The sequence below is a fragment of the Cupressus sempervirens genome, chromosome 8 (assembly GCF_028749045.1).
Source record: "Cupressus sempervirens isolate cs-2001-9-10 chromosome 8, ASM2874904v1, whole genome shotgun sequence".
NCBI lineage: Eukaryota > Viridiplantae > Streptophyta > Pinopsida > Cupressales > Cupressaceae > Cupressus > Cupressus sempervirens.
This window is the reverse complement of record NC_143125.1, coordinates 178,518,031-178,537,675: the sequence shown is the minus strand read 5'-3', so window position 1 is coordinate 178,537,675 and position 19,645 is coordinate 178,518,031. Positions and strand designations below refer to the sequence as shown.

General features: G+C 33.8%; 1 protein-coding gene across 1 annotated transcript; it reads left to right on the top strand.

The window, feature by feature from the left end:
- Positions 1-10,078: 10,078 nt before the first annotated feature.
- LOC149542142 (putative fructokinase-4) lies at positions 10,079-15,802 on the top strand. Its single transcript, XM_089797173.1, has 7 exons — positions 10,079-10,239; positions 10,365-10,573; positions 12,679-12,891; positions 13,153-13,350; positions 14,740-14,874; positions 15,007-15,123; positions 15,244-15,802. Exons 1-7 carry the CDS (start codon positions 10,203-10,205, stop codon positions 15,376-15,378), a joined length of 1,044 nt encoding a protein of 347 aa, XP_089653299.1. The 5' UTR covers positions 10,079-10,202; the 3' UTR covers positions 15,379-15,802.
- Positions 15,803-19,645: the final 3,843 nt, after the last annotated feature.

The window sequence follows — 19,645 nt, the reverse complement described above, 5'->3', positions numbered from 1 at the left end:
GAGACTCTACACAGGTTGGAGTCCAACTAAACAGACCTCTCCCAAAATTGGTCACTTCTGCCCTCTCCTAGGGTGAGTAATACCAAAACACCCATGCAAGGAGACTCAAAATTGCAAACATAAACAAAAAAAAGAAAACAACCAAAATAACAAGGTTTACAAATCTTCCCAACATACCCACAACCATACAACAGTAAAACAACAACAAGGTAACAAGAACATGAAACAAAACATAAAAACTGAATAAGGGAGATGGGAGTTTCCTACCTTCTCAAGAGGTAATGGCAATGAACAAATTTGAGTAGAGTATCCCTCCTTCCTTCAAGCTTCAAGAAATCTTCTCCAAATGTAGAGATTGGGTAACCCCCCCACTAGACCAAGGAAGGCCTCTAAAATAAGCCTCCAACACAACCACCCAAAAGGAGCAATAACTATTTCCACCCACTAGCCACACTAGAAACTCCTAACTCAACCTACACCTTGGTTAAACCCTAAAAGGAGGTGGGGTAAGACAACTCATGACAACCACTTGCAATTTTCGCACAAAGGCAAAAAGGGACTTTTTGAGTGCCCTCAAAAGTCAAAGCTAGGGTCTTAGGGGTTAGAAAAGACCCCTAATCCATACCCACACCCATAGGTTAGAAAAAAAACATGTTTTAAAGCCTTAGGGAAGAGGTTAGAGTCAAATAAAATCTAGAGATAAAAAAGATAGGTCTATCTAACAACTCTAACTTGCAAATCAAGCACAAATCTGAAATAGGGAAAACTAACCCTAATTAAGAACCTAATAGAAAATTGACACTAACTTGAAACCAAAGGTTAAACAATTAAGCCTAACTAGCATACCGAAGCACATAACATTTTACGAGTGTCCAGCGACATTGAAAGAACATAATTACGAACAATAGGGTTTCCAAATTTTAGCACATGGAGATCAGTTTTGTTCCTCTGTAGGGTTTCTCGGCTAAATATCTGCACACTCATTGCACACATCAGTAGTCTCGAAAATCACATGTATATAAACGTATATGTATCAAATTTTTTCATAAATTAAAACATGCATCAAATAAGAGTTTCTTCATCCTACATAATTCTTAACCATTGAAATATCTTAAATCAAATCTCAATTTTACTGATTTCGTCAACATACATATACATGATCATTAAATGACAATCATCAAATATATCTGGAAATAACATCACACAACATGAGATAATAAAATCTATTCTAAGCATCAGATAATGTCTCGACATCTCGAGTCGCGGATAACAAAAATAAGAGTAATGTATCACTATGCTACGATGGGTCGGGGCGAGGCCTCACATTTATCTAATCAGGCTCTTGGATAATAGGGCTATTATTATAAGATAAGAAAAATTTTTATGTGTTTGTTTATCCACCAATTGGTTAGCAATTTTGTTATGATCAAATAATAGGTCCACGTAGGGACATGAACCTACATGGTCATTGGCCACGTAGAGTCATGTCTCTACAAGGGCATGATTCCTTTCATACTTAATAAGGAGCGATTGGTGAAGATTGATATCAATCACAAGGCATATTTAGTCTTAGTGATCGCTCTCTCTCCAAAAAAATAAATATATTAATCAAGTCAAGTTCGTCTATCCTTCATTATTGTTCAAGTTTGAAGATTGGCACAATCAAACTCACTTCTCAAGTTTGAAGATATGCACAATCAGAACAACATAGTCAAACTATCAAATTAGTAAGTAAATCTAAGTCGATTCAATCTAATATAATATTTGTAATAGTCTCTATCAAAGACCCTAAAATTATATGAATTATTATAGGACATCTCTCACTGGTCACTAAAATCCTTTGCATAGAGATAGTTTTGAGTCATAGACAAACCCTTAAATATTTAATAGAAAGCTTGCTCCAAATGGACCTAAAATATCATATCTTCGATGATTTGCATAAAGCTTCTCTATAATTCAAAGGCACGATCAATTGATCCCAACATCCTTCACATGGGAGTGGTGGAAAACTCTTTACTAGATGTAGAACTTGACATCATTCAACTAGAGGGCCACTTTGTTAGAGCCACCACAAAATGACAAAAGCTCTTGTGTCTCTTATATTTATATGCAATGACTATCTCTTTGAAAAAGGGAAATTGATTACTACCCCAAGCTATGAATCAGTTAGGTCACAAATAGAGGACATCATCCCCATTTAAAATTTCATTAATAATAACAAAAATGAAATTTAAACCTTACTAGCAAGAACAACAAGAAAACTTGACTATTATGCCATACCAATATAAATAATTTTATAAAAATTAAACATAAATTACTAAACTATTTTTTTTGAATGATTGCCATCCTTAGTAACAAGGAGCTATTAAATGAATTAAGTTATAAATTATAGTTAACCTTTTTATCAAACTAATTTGTAAACTATAAACATGACATATGAAGTTACAGATTGCTTGAAATAATCCAACATAGTTCTAATAATTGTAGCATCTAAATAAAGATAAGCTTTAAAAATTGTTGAGTCACCAAACTTTGGTCACCAACTGGATATTATTACTTACTTTAAACTATGCATAACAAAGCAATAAAGTAATGTTGAACAGTAACAATAACAATGCACACAGATAACTCATAGCACCATATTTTGTTAACTCGGGAAACCCTAGCTAAGGGAAAACTCTAGTGGGGATGATACCCACTAGATAATATATTGATATATAAGTTCCTTGCTAGAGGATGGACCTTGTTAGGAGTCAATGAGAAAATTCAATATAAGGAGTCCCTGTTAGGAGACTCTGAATCCCTGTTAGAAGTTTTGGTATAATGTATGCAAGAAGAGCCCACTGCCCAAACATGCAATTTCAATTACAAGGAGAGATCACTGATCAAACAAGTAATTTATTGTTATAAAACTTCACACATATCACTTTCACAAAAGTTCACATATAGTCACAATTTGCAATTCGCACCTGTACTTTGCTTTCATCATCGCTCCCTTCTTATCGCAAAATGTCCTTTGCATAAATACCATGCCTTTAAACAAATTGTTGTTGGGTCGGCTAAGACCACAAACCACTTTTCCAAGTTAGAGTAAACATCTAAGATGTCAGCCCTAATTGGACAAGTAATTATTTTGTAAACAAAACAATTCTTTCCTTTACTTCCGTTGTCATGTTTCACTTCAAACATGATTATCTCTATTTTGTATAGTTCGCACTAACTTCTAAGGTTATATACATCATCATCAACATGTATACTATCTTCATGTAACTTTGCTAGTCATAATATGACATCAACAACAAGTTATAAACAAAACAATACACTGTTGTAAACCATATTCTATACTTAGACAATTTTCTGATTAGCAAACACTAAGTATCTTTATTTCTAAGGTTTCATGTGGACATGTACATCATGTGTTGCCATAAATGAAAACAATTACATATCACTACTAGCGAATTGTCAACAAGACCTACCAACAAATGCATGACCAATATCAAGCTTCTCCATGTGGACATCGGGGCATCTTTACTAGATACTTTGAACAATAAGAAACAAGAACCAAGTTCCTCTGGGTTCATCAACCATATTGAAGTACTAGGGCCACATGGATGCATCTCGGGTTCTCATATTAAATAAAGGTCGTGCATGTCAGAACATGAGAATGCAAGAAGTATAGGATCATGTAGGAATTTGACTCGTAAATGAACAAGGTTTTTTAGTGGGTGGGACATGTGGCAACCTGTCATGTTGTCAGGAAGAAAGTGTAATGCTAACTAAAACATATGAAGAACTAGATAAGGCGATGTGTGGTAGGGTCTAATAGTTAAACACATAAATAAAAATTTAATTTCTCATTGATAGGGACTGGACTTAGGAATTAAACGAAAGAGGCCCATTGTGAGACCTCGCCCCAATCCATCATAACACATCTGCTACATTTTATTTTGACACTTTATGACTCAATAGGTTGAGACATTATTTGATAAACTAGACATTATCTATATTATTTATGTCATGTGATGTTTTACTTTAAAAATGCTTAATCATGTTATTTGATGTTTAATGTGTAGGCATGCATTATGATGGTGTATTTCAGTAAAGGATTCAAAATTATGAATATCTTAAAGTATGCAATTAGTGATGATTAATATGTGTGAAAAAATGAGAAAGGTTATTCAAATAGAATTTTTATTATTTTGATCAATGTGATTATGCAAATTTGGTTTAAATATATGAATGTGATGTTATTAAACTATTGATATTTGAATTGAGTGTGCAGGATAATTAACCATGGAATTAATTGTAGAATCAGTAATTGACCCTATGTACAAATTGTAAGACTAAGGTTGAATCCAATAAAGTGATTCGAACCTTCTTGTTTGGTGTTTAATTTGTATCATAATTTGAATGTGTGTGTATCATTTTGTATTTTGGGACATGTTGAATGTTATGTAAAAGTAAATCTTATAGTGTCACTTGACACTTGTTTAATGCATATGTGTGTTGACATGTCAATTTAAGGTTAGCAGAGTAACACATCAATCTAAGACTGATTAGTTAGTAACCTAAATTAATCTCTTTAATTAGGGTTTAGTGGAAAGGTTACATCCTTAGGGTTTTTAAAGATCAAATAGTTCAAGCCACTTGTATAGGGCCTAAAATGATCCCAAAGGCCAAATTTAATGTGATTCAAGTGTCCAAGTGGTATGTGTATGGGTTAGGAACCTTTTCCTCCCTTCTAGAACTTCCTAGCAACATTTATGACCCCTAAAACATCCCAAGTTTCCTTTTGTGTGAAAATGGGCCATCTCCATGATGTTACCCAAGTTTCCACTCCTCTAAAAGGTTGTCTTTATGATAGGGGCAAGTGGGAAGACCATAGGAGTCTTAAGTCAAGACTTGGAGTTATTGCTATTTTGGGTGGGTGAGCTTAGAGGCTATTTAGAGTCCCTTTGAAGAGTTGGAAGGTGTTCAACCAATCTCTAGATTTAGAGAAGTCAAGTTTGGAGTTGTAAGAAGGAGAGGATTTAACTCATCTCAAATTTCATTTTCCATAACCTTTGTGAAGGTAAGATCTCCATTGTCATGGTTATGTTCTTGTTTATTGATTGTATGTGTTAAATTCTTGCATATTGTAGTGTGTGTGTGTGTGCGCGCGCGCGCGTGCGTGTGTGTGCAGGCGCGCGCGCGCGTGTGTGATCCGAGGGATGAGTATTGTTGATTTTACTATTTTTTTTTCATGTTTCTTTTCCTTATTTTATTAGGGAAACTATGAAGGGAGTGTTGACATTACTTACCCTCAAATAAGGTAGAAGTGGCCATGTACTGGATAAGGACTTTAGTTGGACTCCAAGTTAGTGCAGAGTCTCTTCTCATGTTGAGAAGAGGGAGAAAGTAAGGTGTTATGGGCCCTTACTTGTCCATACAAATTGATTTTATTTTGAAGAAATAAGGAGAGAAAGAAATAGAAGTTTATGTGATTTGGTAGCCTTGGAAGAGACATATGATTTGTGTTTGTGATGACGTCTCCTACTTGGAAAAATTCACCTTCTCCCAAGTCATAGGTTCATTACGAAACCTGTTGTGCATACGTTGGATGGGAACCCTATGTTGAGTGTGTCATTTTGATTTCTTTTTGAATGTCACCTAATCGATTGTTGGTTCTCCTAGCTCAAGGTGTGGCCTCACATTGAGACCTTAGTTGGGAGGTGAGCTCCCCATGGTTGTTCTTTGTGTTTTGCACATTGTTTAGATAAGATATCATGATGGAGAAAACTTGGTTATCTTGAGGCACTAATGGTGTTCTTAGTGTCATGTTATTGGAGATTTCTCCATTGTAATATCACTTTATACAAGTAGCCAATCTTAGAACGTCATACCAGCAGTAGGAGGAAGGCAACTTGCCAATCTAATTAGTAATACTAGTGCCCATCCATCCCCTAATTAGTAATACTTTGAAAATGAATATGAGAGGAATTGATTAAATGTTGTAATTTCAATACTGATAAATCAAACATTCAATTATTGTACAGAATTAGCAAGTTATGCAATTAAGTTTTCTTAAATTGTAAATCATACCTTACTTTCAATTTGATTTCTTTGCAAAAGTTTGAGTTGATAACTCTCTACCTTTCTCCATGATATCTTCATTTTAGTTCACTGTATTTGAAAGCTCTTATTATAGAATATGGATATAGGAGTTATTTAATTGATAGATGTTATAACTCATCCTTAAAATATTGTGATAAAATCAATGTTTAATTTGGATACAATTACCCTACTTGCATATTAAAACCTCAATTCATATAAATATTGTTAATTCAAATGAAAGTTATCTTACATTGCATTGTTTATAAACTACTTAGAACTACTCCTAATTTGAATACAAAATTTAACATCAAAACTATACCTACAATCCATTCAAGAAAATGAGCTAAACATTATTGCACTAGGCCACTATTAAAATTCCTATAGGAACACCTAACTTTGAAGGAGAAAGAAAACTTGCAATTTTCATCTAATTAAGAGAGCCAAAATGCTCTCTAGAAAATGTTGGAAAGAATTTTAATCCTCATTGTAACAGAGAATATTCCTTAGGATCTATTTTCCTAATAACATTTATTCAAAATTTCCCCACCTAATAAACTTTATGGTATAACTCTTCTACTTAACTCTTCTAAGGATAACTATTAAAGCTATTTATAAAAGAAAATAAATTAGAAGTACACTTGATGTAAGGGAAGATGGGACACCCATGTGGGACCCACCTTCACCTCACACTTCCTCCTTACCTAGGTTGGACACAAACCTATCTTTAAATACAAATAAAGAAAGTTATTTTAAAAAATCTTACCACTCACTCTCCTTCCTTCCGCCATCCCCCCACGCTTCACCTCTACCTTGTGTGGACCTTGGGGCCTCCTTAGTGTTGAGTGGGTGTACTAACACATCCTGCGATGTTAGGCATGACACGACCCCTAGGCTGGATGTAGAACAAGGAGGGTGGCTTAGATGTTTTGGGGAGACCTCCCATTATTTTTGAACTATACACCCACCCTTCCTTATTGCAAAGTCAACTCTTCCCTTGCATTCCCCCATGTGGGAGAGACAAGTACATACCTTGGGGCAACACCCAGGTATGAGAATGCGCGCCAAGGGAGAGAGGATGGGGTAAGTGGTCAAGTGGCCAATTTTCCATAGGGGGTTAGCTAGGAATTATGATTAGTTAGTAAGAAGTGTTAAGAGTTAAAGGTTAGATGAGAGTTAGGATTGAGATAATTTTATTATTGTGGATTAGTAGTAAGGTTGGTAGTATTAATAAAGTTAGTAAGTGTTTAATGTTACGGTGAGTTAGCTATAGTGTTAGTTTAAAGTTTTGTTTTATGAGATTGTGTTAGAAATATGTGTTAAGGAAAATGGTTGTTTTTATTTTAAATGTTTAATTATATTAAAATGATAGTGTTAGTTGTTAGATAGGTTTAGTTATTAGTTAAATGGTTTTTAGTTAGTAGTAATGTGGGTTAGTATGTAAATATAATGTTTGTTATGTTATTAAAAAGTTATTAAAAGAGAGAGATTATATTTAAAGAGTTTTGTTTATAGGATTATTTAGGTGTTAGATTTATTTTCTTATGATAGACTATTAGGTTAGACATTTTATCAAGAAAAGTATTTTATGTTAATTAGGTAAATAATCGCTAATATTTTATAATATTTAATTATAGTTTATTTATCTCAAACGACTAAGATCTTAAGAATCAAATGCAAATGAAGAGGTCTTAGGTAGTTGACCCAATAGTGAAATTTGAAGATGTTGTAGAGATAAAATAAATGTTGAAGGTAATTAAATAATGAATAATAATGATTTAATTAATTAGATTAAAGTATGAATCTAAATGAGATCAAATATTAAAGTATCAAATCACTTCCTAAGAGATGCATAATTAGTTAACCTAAGGAATTCAACTGACATAACAAAATCAAATATGGAATCATAGCAAACCTAATGTGTCTTATGTGTCTTAGTCAAACATATTAATTCAATTTTAAGGAACTATGGAACCCTAATGCTTTGCTCGAATATATGATGCTACTCTCTAATTGAGATGTTGACTCTGTGTCATTTTGAATCACAACTAAAACTCACTTCTATTCCAATTAAACTCTCCAAAACTTATTCAAATTAGCATGTGTTAAACATGGTGTTATTTAACTTTTTTATAAAAAATGTTCGTGTGTTTTTGCCCTAATTTTTGGGCATGACACCCATGAGAAATAAAATATGTTCTTCCTAAGAGACTTATAACATTGCCCTACCAATGTGAAGAAGACTCATCTTAAGTGATTCATAAAACAACGACGAAACATAAGGTTCAAAGAACCGAGGTTCTTTGAAGGCTTAAGAGTTTTAGGACTTAGGTTTCTTAGTAGTATTTTCAACAAAAATAAACCATAAACCTATTAGATGACTCTACAACTTGGAGAATTCTACAAAAATGAAAACCTACAAATCCTACTCCAACAACACACACAAATAAGTCTTGTACCATTTTCCATACTTGCTACAGTTCATCCCTATTCACTAATAATATATAACCAAAATACTATAAACTCTCTCTATTACTATTTCTTATACACTAGTTTGCTACCAATCTTTACCAAACAATCTATAACTTTAACAAATCATCACATAAATCACAATGAACATAGATATGATATCTATACTCATTCTACTAGACACATGTCTAATTATGCCAACCACTATCTTCGTCGATCAGCTAAATAACTTGTGATATACATAATTGAGTTTGTCATGAACATAAGAACATATTTGTTATCAATGACAAAATTTGTCATCAATACATCTCTATAACTCATCTAAGTACCAACAAATACTTTAATTCTTAAAAAGGACCTCATCCCATTTAAATGTGTATTAGTAATATGATAATGAAATTTAAATTTTGATAACAAGAACAATACGACTTGACTATCAAACCATACCAATACAAACAATTTTATAAATTAAAAAAAAAAGAACTTACTAAACTATTTTGTTTTTAATCATCGCCATCCTCAACAAGAAGGAGCTTTTAAATGCATTAACTTATAAATTGTAGTTAACCTTTTTATCAAACTAACTTGTAAACTACAAACTTGACATATCAAGTTAGAGATTGCCTAAAAGAATACAACACAATTCTAACAATTTTAGCAAAGATAAACTTTAAAAATTGCTGAGTCAGACGATTTGAAAACAACACAATACAACACAATTCTGACAATTTTAGCAAAGATAAACTTTAAAAATTGCTGAGTCAGACGATTTGAAAACAACACACCAAAACTTGGTTGTCTATTGAGGAAGACAGTAGTTTGACAACTCCCAGTAAACAACGGTTGGTTGGACTAAATAAATAATCAGCAGCACGACAGTGATTTGCTAACCGCTATCTTGGAAGTAATATTCGGCTAAACTTAGAGGATGATGTGACAATTCTTCTAAATACCCGTCAACAATGGATGGTTGATTAAGAATCCACTCACATTAATAAAACATTACTATAGAAAAAATCAACTGGCTTGTTTCTTCGAAACATCCCAGGTAGAAAGTGGATGGCAGAGAAGTTGATAACTAAGAAAAGAGATGTTACAAAAAATCATTTTTTCCTTTCTTCGAGATATCGCTGGATGAGCAAAAGTTGAAAACTAAAGAGATTACTTCCACGGCCGGAAAAATCGTAGCTTACGCGGTTTATCTTGAAATAATCTGTCTGGAATTATCTTTTATATGTTTTGATGACTAGGCATCAAAGATTTAAAGGCACTGATTAGGTGGCAGTGGGGCCGAGAAATTGGAATTGTGGGTTCACGTAATATCTAATCAAATCCAACAACACAGAGATCCCACGTTTCTTTCATTGCTCATTTGGTTGAATGCTCCAGTCAAATCCACCTCACGACAACGCGGAATAATCAGGGCAAGATTATTAAATTTGAGTTTTGGATAATTAGAAATTGTTAAAATTGTGGGTTTTTTCAAGCTATATGATGCCCCCTAGAATCAGCAATATTCGGTGTTTTTGGACGATTCAGATCTGGATATATAAATGCTTATAAGTACCTGTAGATTCATTCAGAGCTAAGATATTCTTATTCAATTCATTCATTCATTGATCTTGTTTGGTGTAGCAGAAGTAATGGCTTTCACTAATGGTTTCGCGTCCCTTGAAAACGGTATGTGTTGATGCCTAATAACTTTTCTTAAGTTGGGTATGTTGGAAATTTGATTTTTGGGTTTGTCTTTACATTTGCTACAAGGAGTATGAATTTTTTTGAATTGGGTTTGTTATGTTGAAAAGGGTTCAAAAAGATGGATTTGGAGAGGCCAGCAGCTAAGAAGAGTGGTTTGGTAGTTTGTTTTGGGGAGATGCTGATTGATTTTGTTCCCACCGTGGGAGAGGTTTCATTGGCTGAAGCACCCGCATTTTTTAAGGCCCCTGGTGGTGCACCTGCAAATGTTGCTGTTGGAGTTTCTAGGCTCGGTGGTCACTCAGCATTTGTTGGGAAGGTGATAAATTATGCTAGATCTCTATGTCTCATGTTTCCTAGTGTTCCTAGTGTTTGCATTGGTAAAAACTATGAGGCAAGGAAGGTTTTCGAGGCATTTCAGACATAAAGATTTCAGAGAGATTGAGTTTTTTGGTAGGCCATGTTGATATGTTTAAAGGCTCCTGGATTTTAACCATGTTTATCTTAGTAAGCTGTAGTTTCTGGAGAAGATTGCTTCAGAGTTTTTTGCATCGACATTTCATATCATACTCTGTGATTCATGGAGAAAACAAAAAATGTTTATCTTTTTGAATCGACGTTTCAGACCACGCTCCATGATCCATCATCCAATAGTGAACTATACAAGAGGAAAAAAGATTTGTCAAATCTTTAAGCTTTTGATTTATGTTGTCCTGCTTCATCTGGTATTTCTGGTGGATTCTTTTACTGCAATCTACTGATCTAAATGCTCGACGACCTTGTGTTTGAGCTGATATATTGATAATCTTAGATTGTTTCTGGATTCAATGGAGTCACTATTTTTCGCATCAATGGATCACACTCTGTTTTATGTTCTCTTATCATTCATTCTGATGATGGATCACAGAGTGAGATCCGAAACATTGATGCAAAAAAAGTGATACCAATTGAATCCAGAAACATTCTAAGATTTTCTATGGATTGTAGAAATCTGTTTTCTCTTACTGATTCCTTGATTATAATCTAATGATTTTAAAATTTAATGCTTTAAACCAATTGTCCTGTTCCACTTTGTATTTGGGGTGATTTGTAATGACAATGAATTGATCTGAATGCTTTAATCCTTAGTTGTCCTGTTTTACCCTTTGTTTCAGGTGATTTTTGTTTCCATCTATTGATCTGATTGTACTTTGTTCCTTGGTGCTATTTCATTCCATTTTGTTATCACGTGGACTATGGTATTAAATAGTGTTCTTAAGTTTATTTAATTTTCTCATAAGCTCATAGTATCTTTAAGTGCTCGTTTTAAAACAGCTCCAAACTGAGATGTCTTCAGAATACAAGTCCCTGTCTTCTTGTATTAGCTACCACCTCTTCCAGCTTAGATTCGCATTGCAATGATTTCTTATTATTTATTTCTGACCTACATATAGTTGGATTTCACTCCAATTTTTCAGGTTTGTTAATACCCTTAGCCTTATAGTATGTTCACTGTTTGAGTTTGCTTGTTTTCAAGTGAAATCATGAGATCCCTAATGGCTAGAGTTTGATTGGCTTCAAATATTTGGTTCACAGTTTGATACAGGTCTGAATCCAGCGTCATCTTACAGTCAATTAAAGTTGTTGTAGCAGTTCAGGCACCCAAATCTTAGTCAATCCAGAAAAAAAGGATGACATAAGCTTTTAAGACGTTACTTTGCCTTGTGGATCCCCCTTATGTTTTTTGAGCTGATTGCATGATTACAAGCTAATGGTTCAAATACCTTATACCCATTATGGGGATTTCATTGCATGTTTGTAGCTTCTGTCAAATCAAGGTGTCTTAGTTTTTTCACTGTTATGGTAGCATCTGAAGATTCTAAAATCTATGTGCTAACTTGTAATACAATCATAAAGACTCCAGTGGATTAAGTCAGACTGGATACGACAGTCCATTACCTGATTTGGTATGGTCACTCTTAAAGATCACACAAGGAAGAAATTAAGCTTGGAAAAATAAATTAACTTTGATAATTTAACACTTTTAACCTAGGAATCCAGCCTATTTGATACAGAGCTGAGCCTCAAGAAGAAGAGTTCTACTTTCTCTCCTATACTGTCCAATACTGTTAGCACTTCAGTTGAATTTTTTCTATGAGGTTTTGTGAGTCTGTCTTGTTTGTTTTCCTGCGCTGGCTTAAAAGATCTCCATCTTCATGTGACATATCCCTCTGGTGGAATTTCAGTCCTTTTTGAGTCATTACCTCCTTATACAGAACTGTTTCAGTTTAATTTACATTTCTTATAAACTCTTAAAATCCAGCGAGATATGTGTTAAATTGGCTCCAAAAGTTTTTCTTGCTGATTTGATAGGGCCTTTTAATGAGCGTATCAACACGAAGGTATTAATATGTAATATGCCATATGGTTTATTATTTTGTGCAGGTTGGAGATGATGAGTTTGGGCACATGCTTGCTAGCATTTTGAGGGAAAACAAGGTTATTGATCAGGGAATCAGATTTGATCCCAATGCTAGAACAGCACTTGCATTTGTGACTTTGAAGGTGGATGGTGAAAGAGAGTTTATGTTCTACCGCAATCCCAGTGCTGATATGCTTCTTCACGAGTCTGAGCTAGACAAAGACTTAATCCAGAAGGTTGGTAGTCGTTTGAATCAAATTGCATTAATTGCTACAAGATGCTCAAATAGAAAAGATAGCGTTATTTTCCATTTTCAAGCTTTTAAACCAAACAAAAAGAATGCACTGTTCATAATAGTCAACAAGAACTCTTTAATAGGACATTCAGTGTGACCATCATTGGAATGGGAACTTGTTTGATCATAAATGGAATAAAAAACTTTTTTTCCAAGGTTTCCATGGGTAGTTGATTGCTTTGATTGCTCTAATTATATGCAGGCATCAATATTTCACTATGGATCAATAAGTTTAATAGCAGAACCAACTAGATCAGCTCATATTGCAGCCATGGAGATTGCTAAACAAGGAGGTGCCCTTCTATCTTATGATCCAAATCTTAGATTGCCACTTTGGCCGTCTGCTGAGAAAGCACGCAAAGGGATCCTGAGTATCTGGGACAAGGCAGACTTAATTAAGGTGATTTGTTCCCCTGTAGTCCGACATATATGTTCTTTTGAAAAAAAAAAAATCATTTCACACTTTGAACCTTGGCAAAGCTTAATGTACTATTGAGTAGCTCTGAAATATACAAATCGTTCTTCGGTTTTAGCGGTATAGGATTGGATAATATTTATTTCTTCTATTAGCCTTCTATATGATCTTCTAGAATGACAGCCACAAACAAAAATGCAGATGCATAAATTTAAGGAATTGTAGATCCTTCGAGCTCACAGGACATGTTCTCTGTCATAGAAGGCTTCCAAATATACCTCTCTGTCAAGCTTTAAAAAAATCTCTTCCTTAGTTTTCTTAGAGAGGGAATAGCATATGAAGAAACATCTTGTAAGAAATTCTGTGCGCTATAGGAAGGCTGTTCTGTAATTTATCTTTTCCTGATCATAATGTTAGTAATCTTGACTAGTTTGTTAAGGGTATGCGGCAATAGTTCTAGACCTCAAGATCCAGTCTACTCAGGTCATTTGGTCATGTTGCATATCATGACAGTATCATTGGTCACGTTAAAAAGTTTTCCAGATGTTAGAAAACTAGTCATTCAGGATAACTCCATGCACTTAGATCTCCTAAACTGTAAGTCGAATTTTTCCGGTGTACCTCGATAGGTGATTCAAGAGCTTAAAGTTAAGGTTTCCGCATTTTGGAATTTGCGGATCTCTCTGTAGAGGCTGTGGAGTGCAAAGTGGTCAAAAAGTGTGATTTTAAAATTTAAAACACTAGCCCAATACCCGTTATGCTCACCCCCAATAATCATTCACCAAAAAATACCAATATTTGTGGTAAAATGTGCCAGTAGTCCTTATGAAATGTCTCAATAGTGGTGCACAAATGGGTCAATCACCAATAAAAAAGCCAAAAAAGATCGACTATTAGTACATGTGTGATCAGTTATTAGGAGTATCTATGACATCTACTCTATCACAATCATTAGACCCTAATGACTACTGGATCTCTTCACGGATTTAACTTTATTGAATACATACACTGGTGGACACAATTTTTAAGAATAGATGCGACTTTACTGCATCTACAACTCTAGGAAAATGTGTTTCTTAAAAATGTTGTGTTTTTTACACAATTTCCACTTGTGTGTTGTCTTTTTAAAGCTGGTTATGCTTCATTGTTCAGTGATTGTGACCTATAATTTGGAGTCTTTATAAGATTTTTTTATACAAGTTTATAATTTACAATCTGACTCTCTTGCTGGTGAGTGTAAGGTTCACTGCCCACATATACACAAACCTATTGCCTTTTGCATTAGATCAATTTTATTTTCTAATTTTACCAAATGGGGGCAAATATTATAAGTCTGTCTGTATATATACTTATTTCTTTATGCGATTCTTTCAGGTGAGCGATGAGGAGGTAGCATTTCTTACAGGAGGAGACCCAGACGATGATGAAGTTGTTATGTCACTTTGGCACCCCAGATTAACATTATTGCTTGTAACTCATGGACAAAAGGGCTGCAAGTATTATACCAAGGTTGGCATACAAAAACTCTCAAATTGGCCCAATTTTCCTTTGATTGTCATTTAGTGTAATTTGTACCTGTTATTGAATGGAATTAGATAAACTTCATTTTTCAAGCCTTGACATTTTTTGGTTGTTTTCCAGTCCTTCAGTGGAATGGTAGCTAGTATTCCCGTGAAGGCAATTGACACAACAGGTGCAGGAGATGCATTTGTAGGAGGGCTTTTGTGTCAAATTATAAATGACATGTCGGTGCTTAAGGTTAGTATATTGAGATCATCACTTGTTACTAGATTTAATGTGAAGCAAATGGACTTCAGTATATTGTAAGCCTTCAACTCGGACTAATTTGTTTTTGTTGGATTTTTCTTGCATTCTCAGGATGAAAAGAAGCTGAAAGAGGCTCTTAGATTTGCAAATGGGTGTGGTGCAATTACAACAACAAAGAAAGGAGCAATCCCAGCAATGCCAGATAAATCAGGAGTACTGGAGCTCCTCAAAAACTTCGCCATGTAATGTTTAAAATGAGAGGAGGGCATTGTAATTTGTGTGTGTACAATATGATTCTTTATCATGTATTCATTCATAAATACTAATAAGCCCACCTCCAATAGCGATTTAGAGTACGAGGATTCACCTTCTTTGGCCTATTCTTGTAACTTCGACAAAGAAGTTGGATGGGATGTGTGTTCCTCAGCCCATAAAAGAACCAATGGTTTTTCCAAAACAAAATGATAGGAATATATGCAAGTGGGACAAACTATACACTTCCATACAAGTGGAAGGAAAGATTGTGTTGTAGGCACCATTCATCTTAAGCAAAAGAATTTGAGCATTAAATTGCTGAAATTTTTTTTCAATAAATTCTTGTCAAAGGTTGAAATGCTGCCTCTCAATTGGGACTCAATCTGAAATATAGTGTTGTCTTTTTTGTTCGTCACATTAATATCACTGCAAAGACTTATTGTTGAATTTCTTTTTAAATTCATATTGTTAATTTTTTCCCTAATGTTTAATGTAAAAATTTTAAGTTCTTAAAGAATGAAATTGTGTCTGATTACTTTGCAACAGCTAAATATTCTTGCTTTATCTTTATATTCTAACTTCATGTCAAATGTCTATCATCTTCCATGTATAGATGATCATATATTGTCATATTATACTAAGCAAATAAAAAAAAAAGGAACATAATGACAAAATAAGCTCCAAAAAGGAATGAGAACATAGCAAAAAGAAAAAAATTAAACAACAAATGATCAAGGAAATATAAGAAATTATAGGTTCCAAAGCCACACCATTGTTATACTCACAATCACAAAGATACTACAACATGTTTTCATATGCCTTTTGTATTCCTTTCAAGGTTCCAATTTCCAATCTTTCAAACCTTTTGAAAGGGTTTGATTGTTGTTAAGAAAGTCTTGTTGCTCAACCTCTCAAAACATGCACTAGAGGTTCCTAGAACTAGTCTGTAGAGAATAATTTTGATGGAAGTACATGTTGTAAAGTTATAAAGAGGTTGTAGATGCATATGACACATTCACAATTGAAGGTTGGGATTTTGATTGTGCATAGGCAAGGCTCAAGTGAGGACCCAAGCACTGAATCAGATAGTGATACTTCTCTAATTACGTAATTTATAAATGAAAAAGGAAACAGATGCAATGTAGATGAAAAAGTATATGAATAGCTTAGGGGTGGCCCCACATTGTGCGTCCAACCTTTTCTTGCCAACTTCGACACTTAGATCAAATATTATGGAAAAAAACTCCACTTCCAAACACTTATTGGTGCAAAACTATTAGGAATTTGAAGATGACGTAAATTGGTGTCTTTTAGCATTTTCATTCTACTTTCTATAAATATATTTTTTTATAAAAAATTAAAATTGATTTGTATCCATTTTTCCTTCTCTTTCGAAAAGTGCTTTATGTGAAAAATCAATATTTTTAAAGATTGACTGTCACTTGGTGCAACATGACTTTTTTTTTCAAAATTGATTGATATAATGTTTGAAGTTAAATGTGCAACATCAATATCTAGAGAATGGAATTGGTTTGGTTTATTTTGGTTGAATATTTCATAGTTCATCAAGTTCTAAAGTAATAGTAATTGTAATTTAAACATAGGTTCATTTGGTCCACTCTAACTTGATCTCTATATATCAAAATTCATTTATTCTTTTTCTAATAGAAAGGTAACACAAATACTTTTTCTACACATTTTTCATATTTTTATTGCCTAATTACTATTTTTTACAAAGTGTCGAAGAGACAAGTTGATAAATGGTCAAACAACCTATGTTTGATTAAAATAAAATTTGATAATTCAAATACAGTAAGTCTACCAATTAGACTGTCCAAGGTCATATCATTACTAGGTGTACATCTCAATTCTTGAATAGTAGATAATATGAATGGATAGGTAGGAAGTAAAGTGCTCAATACCTTGCTTATCATAGTCTCATCAACTATTTTCCCTCCAACTCCTCTAATAGCATTCATCACTTTCCTTGATTTGGCTAGAATATTGTTCAACATTCTCACCCTCTTTCATTCTCACGTCATCAAAATTTCCTTTCAAGATTTCTTCCTTAGCTCTTAATACATTCTTGCCTCCTCCATGGATTTATGCCAACTTGTCCCACATTTTCTTAGCAATAGTACATTCCTTCACATCATCAAATTCTGCATAATTGAGAGCTATTGAAAGTTCAATCATCATTTGGTTGTGCTCCTACTTCTCTTTTATTTGTTCAATTGTCATAAATGTAGGCACCTAAATGTATTCATTGTCCAAGTAGCAAGATGTGGAATCTTCAATTCCAAATAAGTGAGATCTCATCATCCTTTGTTGTGCTGGGAAGTTTTCCTTGTTTAGCTTAGGTATCTCTCTCTTGTACATCTTGATCTTTGGCTTGAGACATTTCAAACTTTCCTGACAAGCACCAATGCTCTAATACCAATTGTCATAATGATTTGGAATAGCTGAGAGGGGGGTGAAGTAGGTATCCTAAGGTCCAAATGAACCAATTCAAGTTTTAATCACTTCAAATAGATTAATCAATTTCAAATATCCATTCGGTCTCTATAGCATATCATCAACAATTTAACATTTCATGCAATATCTTAACTCTCTATCTCTATATGTGTCGACTGCTAGTAAATAAACTATTGTATAATATATCATATAAAACAATAATATCCCCACATGAAAATAACACTTTGACACCATGAGTTAACATGGAAACCCAATTTGGGAAAAACCACCTAGTAACATGCTACCAACTTTTCACTATTCTAAAATGAGCTTGGTTAAGCACCAACTCTATTAAAGGTTATACAACACACTATTAAATGTAACTCAGTTAAAGGATTTAATCACCCTATTAGGAGTGGCCTTGTTAGAGGACTTTAGAACATTCTATTAGACTATCACCTTGATTAAAGAATTTACAAAATGAATGTTAGGTCAACCTTGTTTAAAGGATTTTGGACTAATACACTGGTTAGAATGTAATAGTAGGTTTGATCTATAAAGTACAACTCACTTTGCAAATTTAGATCTCCACTCGCTCATCTATTGGTTCATCAACTGGCCTCCATTGACATCTCCATCACTGATCTCCTTGGCATCTCCTAAAGAAATCACTCTTCACAAGCTCTTCACACTTTACACTTCACATCTTTTGTTTTCCTCTTCACAATTTCTCCTTAAGACTGCCAGTCAACAATGAACCAACCTTTAAAATTAATTTATTATGCCTCCTTAAATAGGTAATTTTGATCTTTTGTCACTTAAACATCACCGTTGATCTTAGGGTTAGGTCAAATTCATTGAATCCTTTCATCCTTTTTGTTCTCCTTTTTCTACTAGAAACTTCTAATCAAATTCTTGCCTTTAATTGTATAAAAAAATCTCTTCATGCATTAAATATAAAAGCTCATCAATCCTTATCTTCCACACACTTAGACTAATTAAAAATTCCAACTGTGTTAGCCTCAAAATTAAATCTTTCTCAAACTATAATTTTTGTTGTTACTTGGCAATCACTGTGTTCTTCATCTCGGTCATTACTGTGTAACTCAACAATAATTATACTATCTCACTCGACATCAATAGGCTTGCTCAATCATTGCTATGCTCGGTCGCTACTATACTTCACACATTTTCTTGGCAATAACTAATTGTCAATTTCTACTTAAGTTCCTTAATCTTTAGCTTCGACTCCTTCATTGATCGTGCAATACCGATACTCGATCAAGCTTATCCTTATGACTTGTTTCAACTCTTAGCTTCATCCAATTGCCATTTACACTTCATGTATTGATTGAACAATTTTTAAGGACTAACTTATCAAGTGCCCATTGTAATTTCATGATACTCAACACATCTCAAATCAACCTTTCTCTAGGTCATCTCATGATCTCTTCTTTTCAAATCTTCTTCATCAATCAAATGATATGATACTCTACACTATTAGTAAAATATCTCTCTAGTAGGTTTGACACTACACCTTACCAATATGTCTGACATTAATGACAACATAACAATTTTTCCAATTGTAGTTTCAAACAAAGTCTAAGTGGGCCCTACTATTTTGAGATCTATAATCATAAGATTCTTAAGTGGTTGGGTCCTTAGAATGAATTATCATAGGACCTCTCTCACTGCTCACTAAACTCCTTTTCATAGAGGTAGTTTTGAGTCACAAACAAACCCTTAAATATGTAATAGAAAGCATGCTCCAAATGGAGCTACAATATCATATCTTTGACAATTT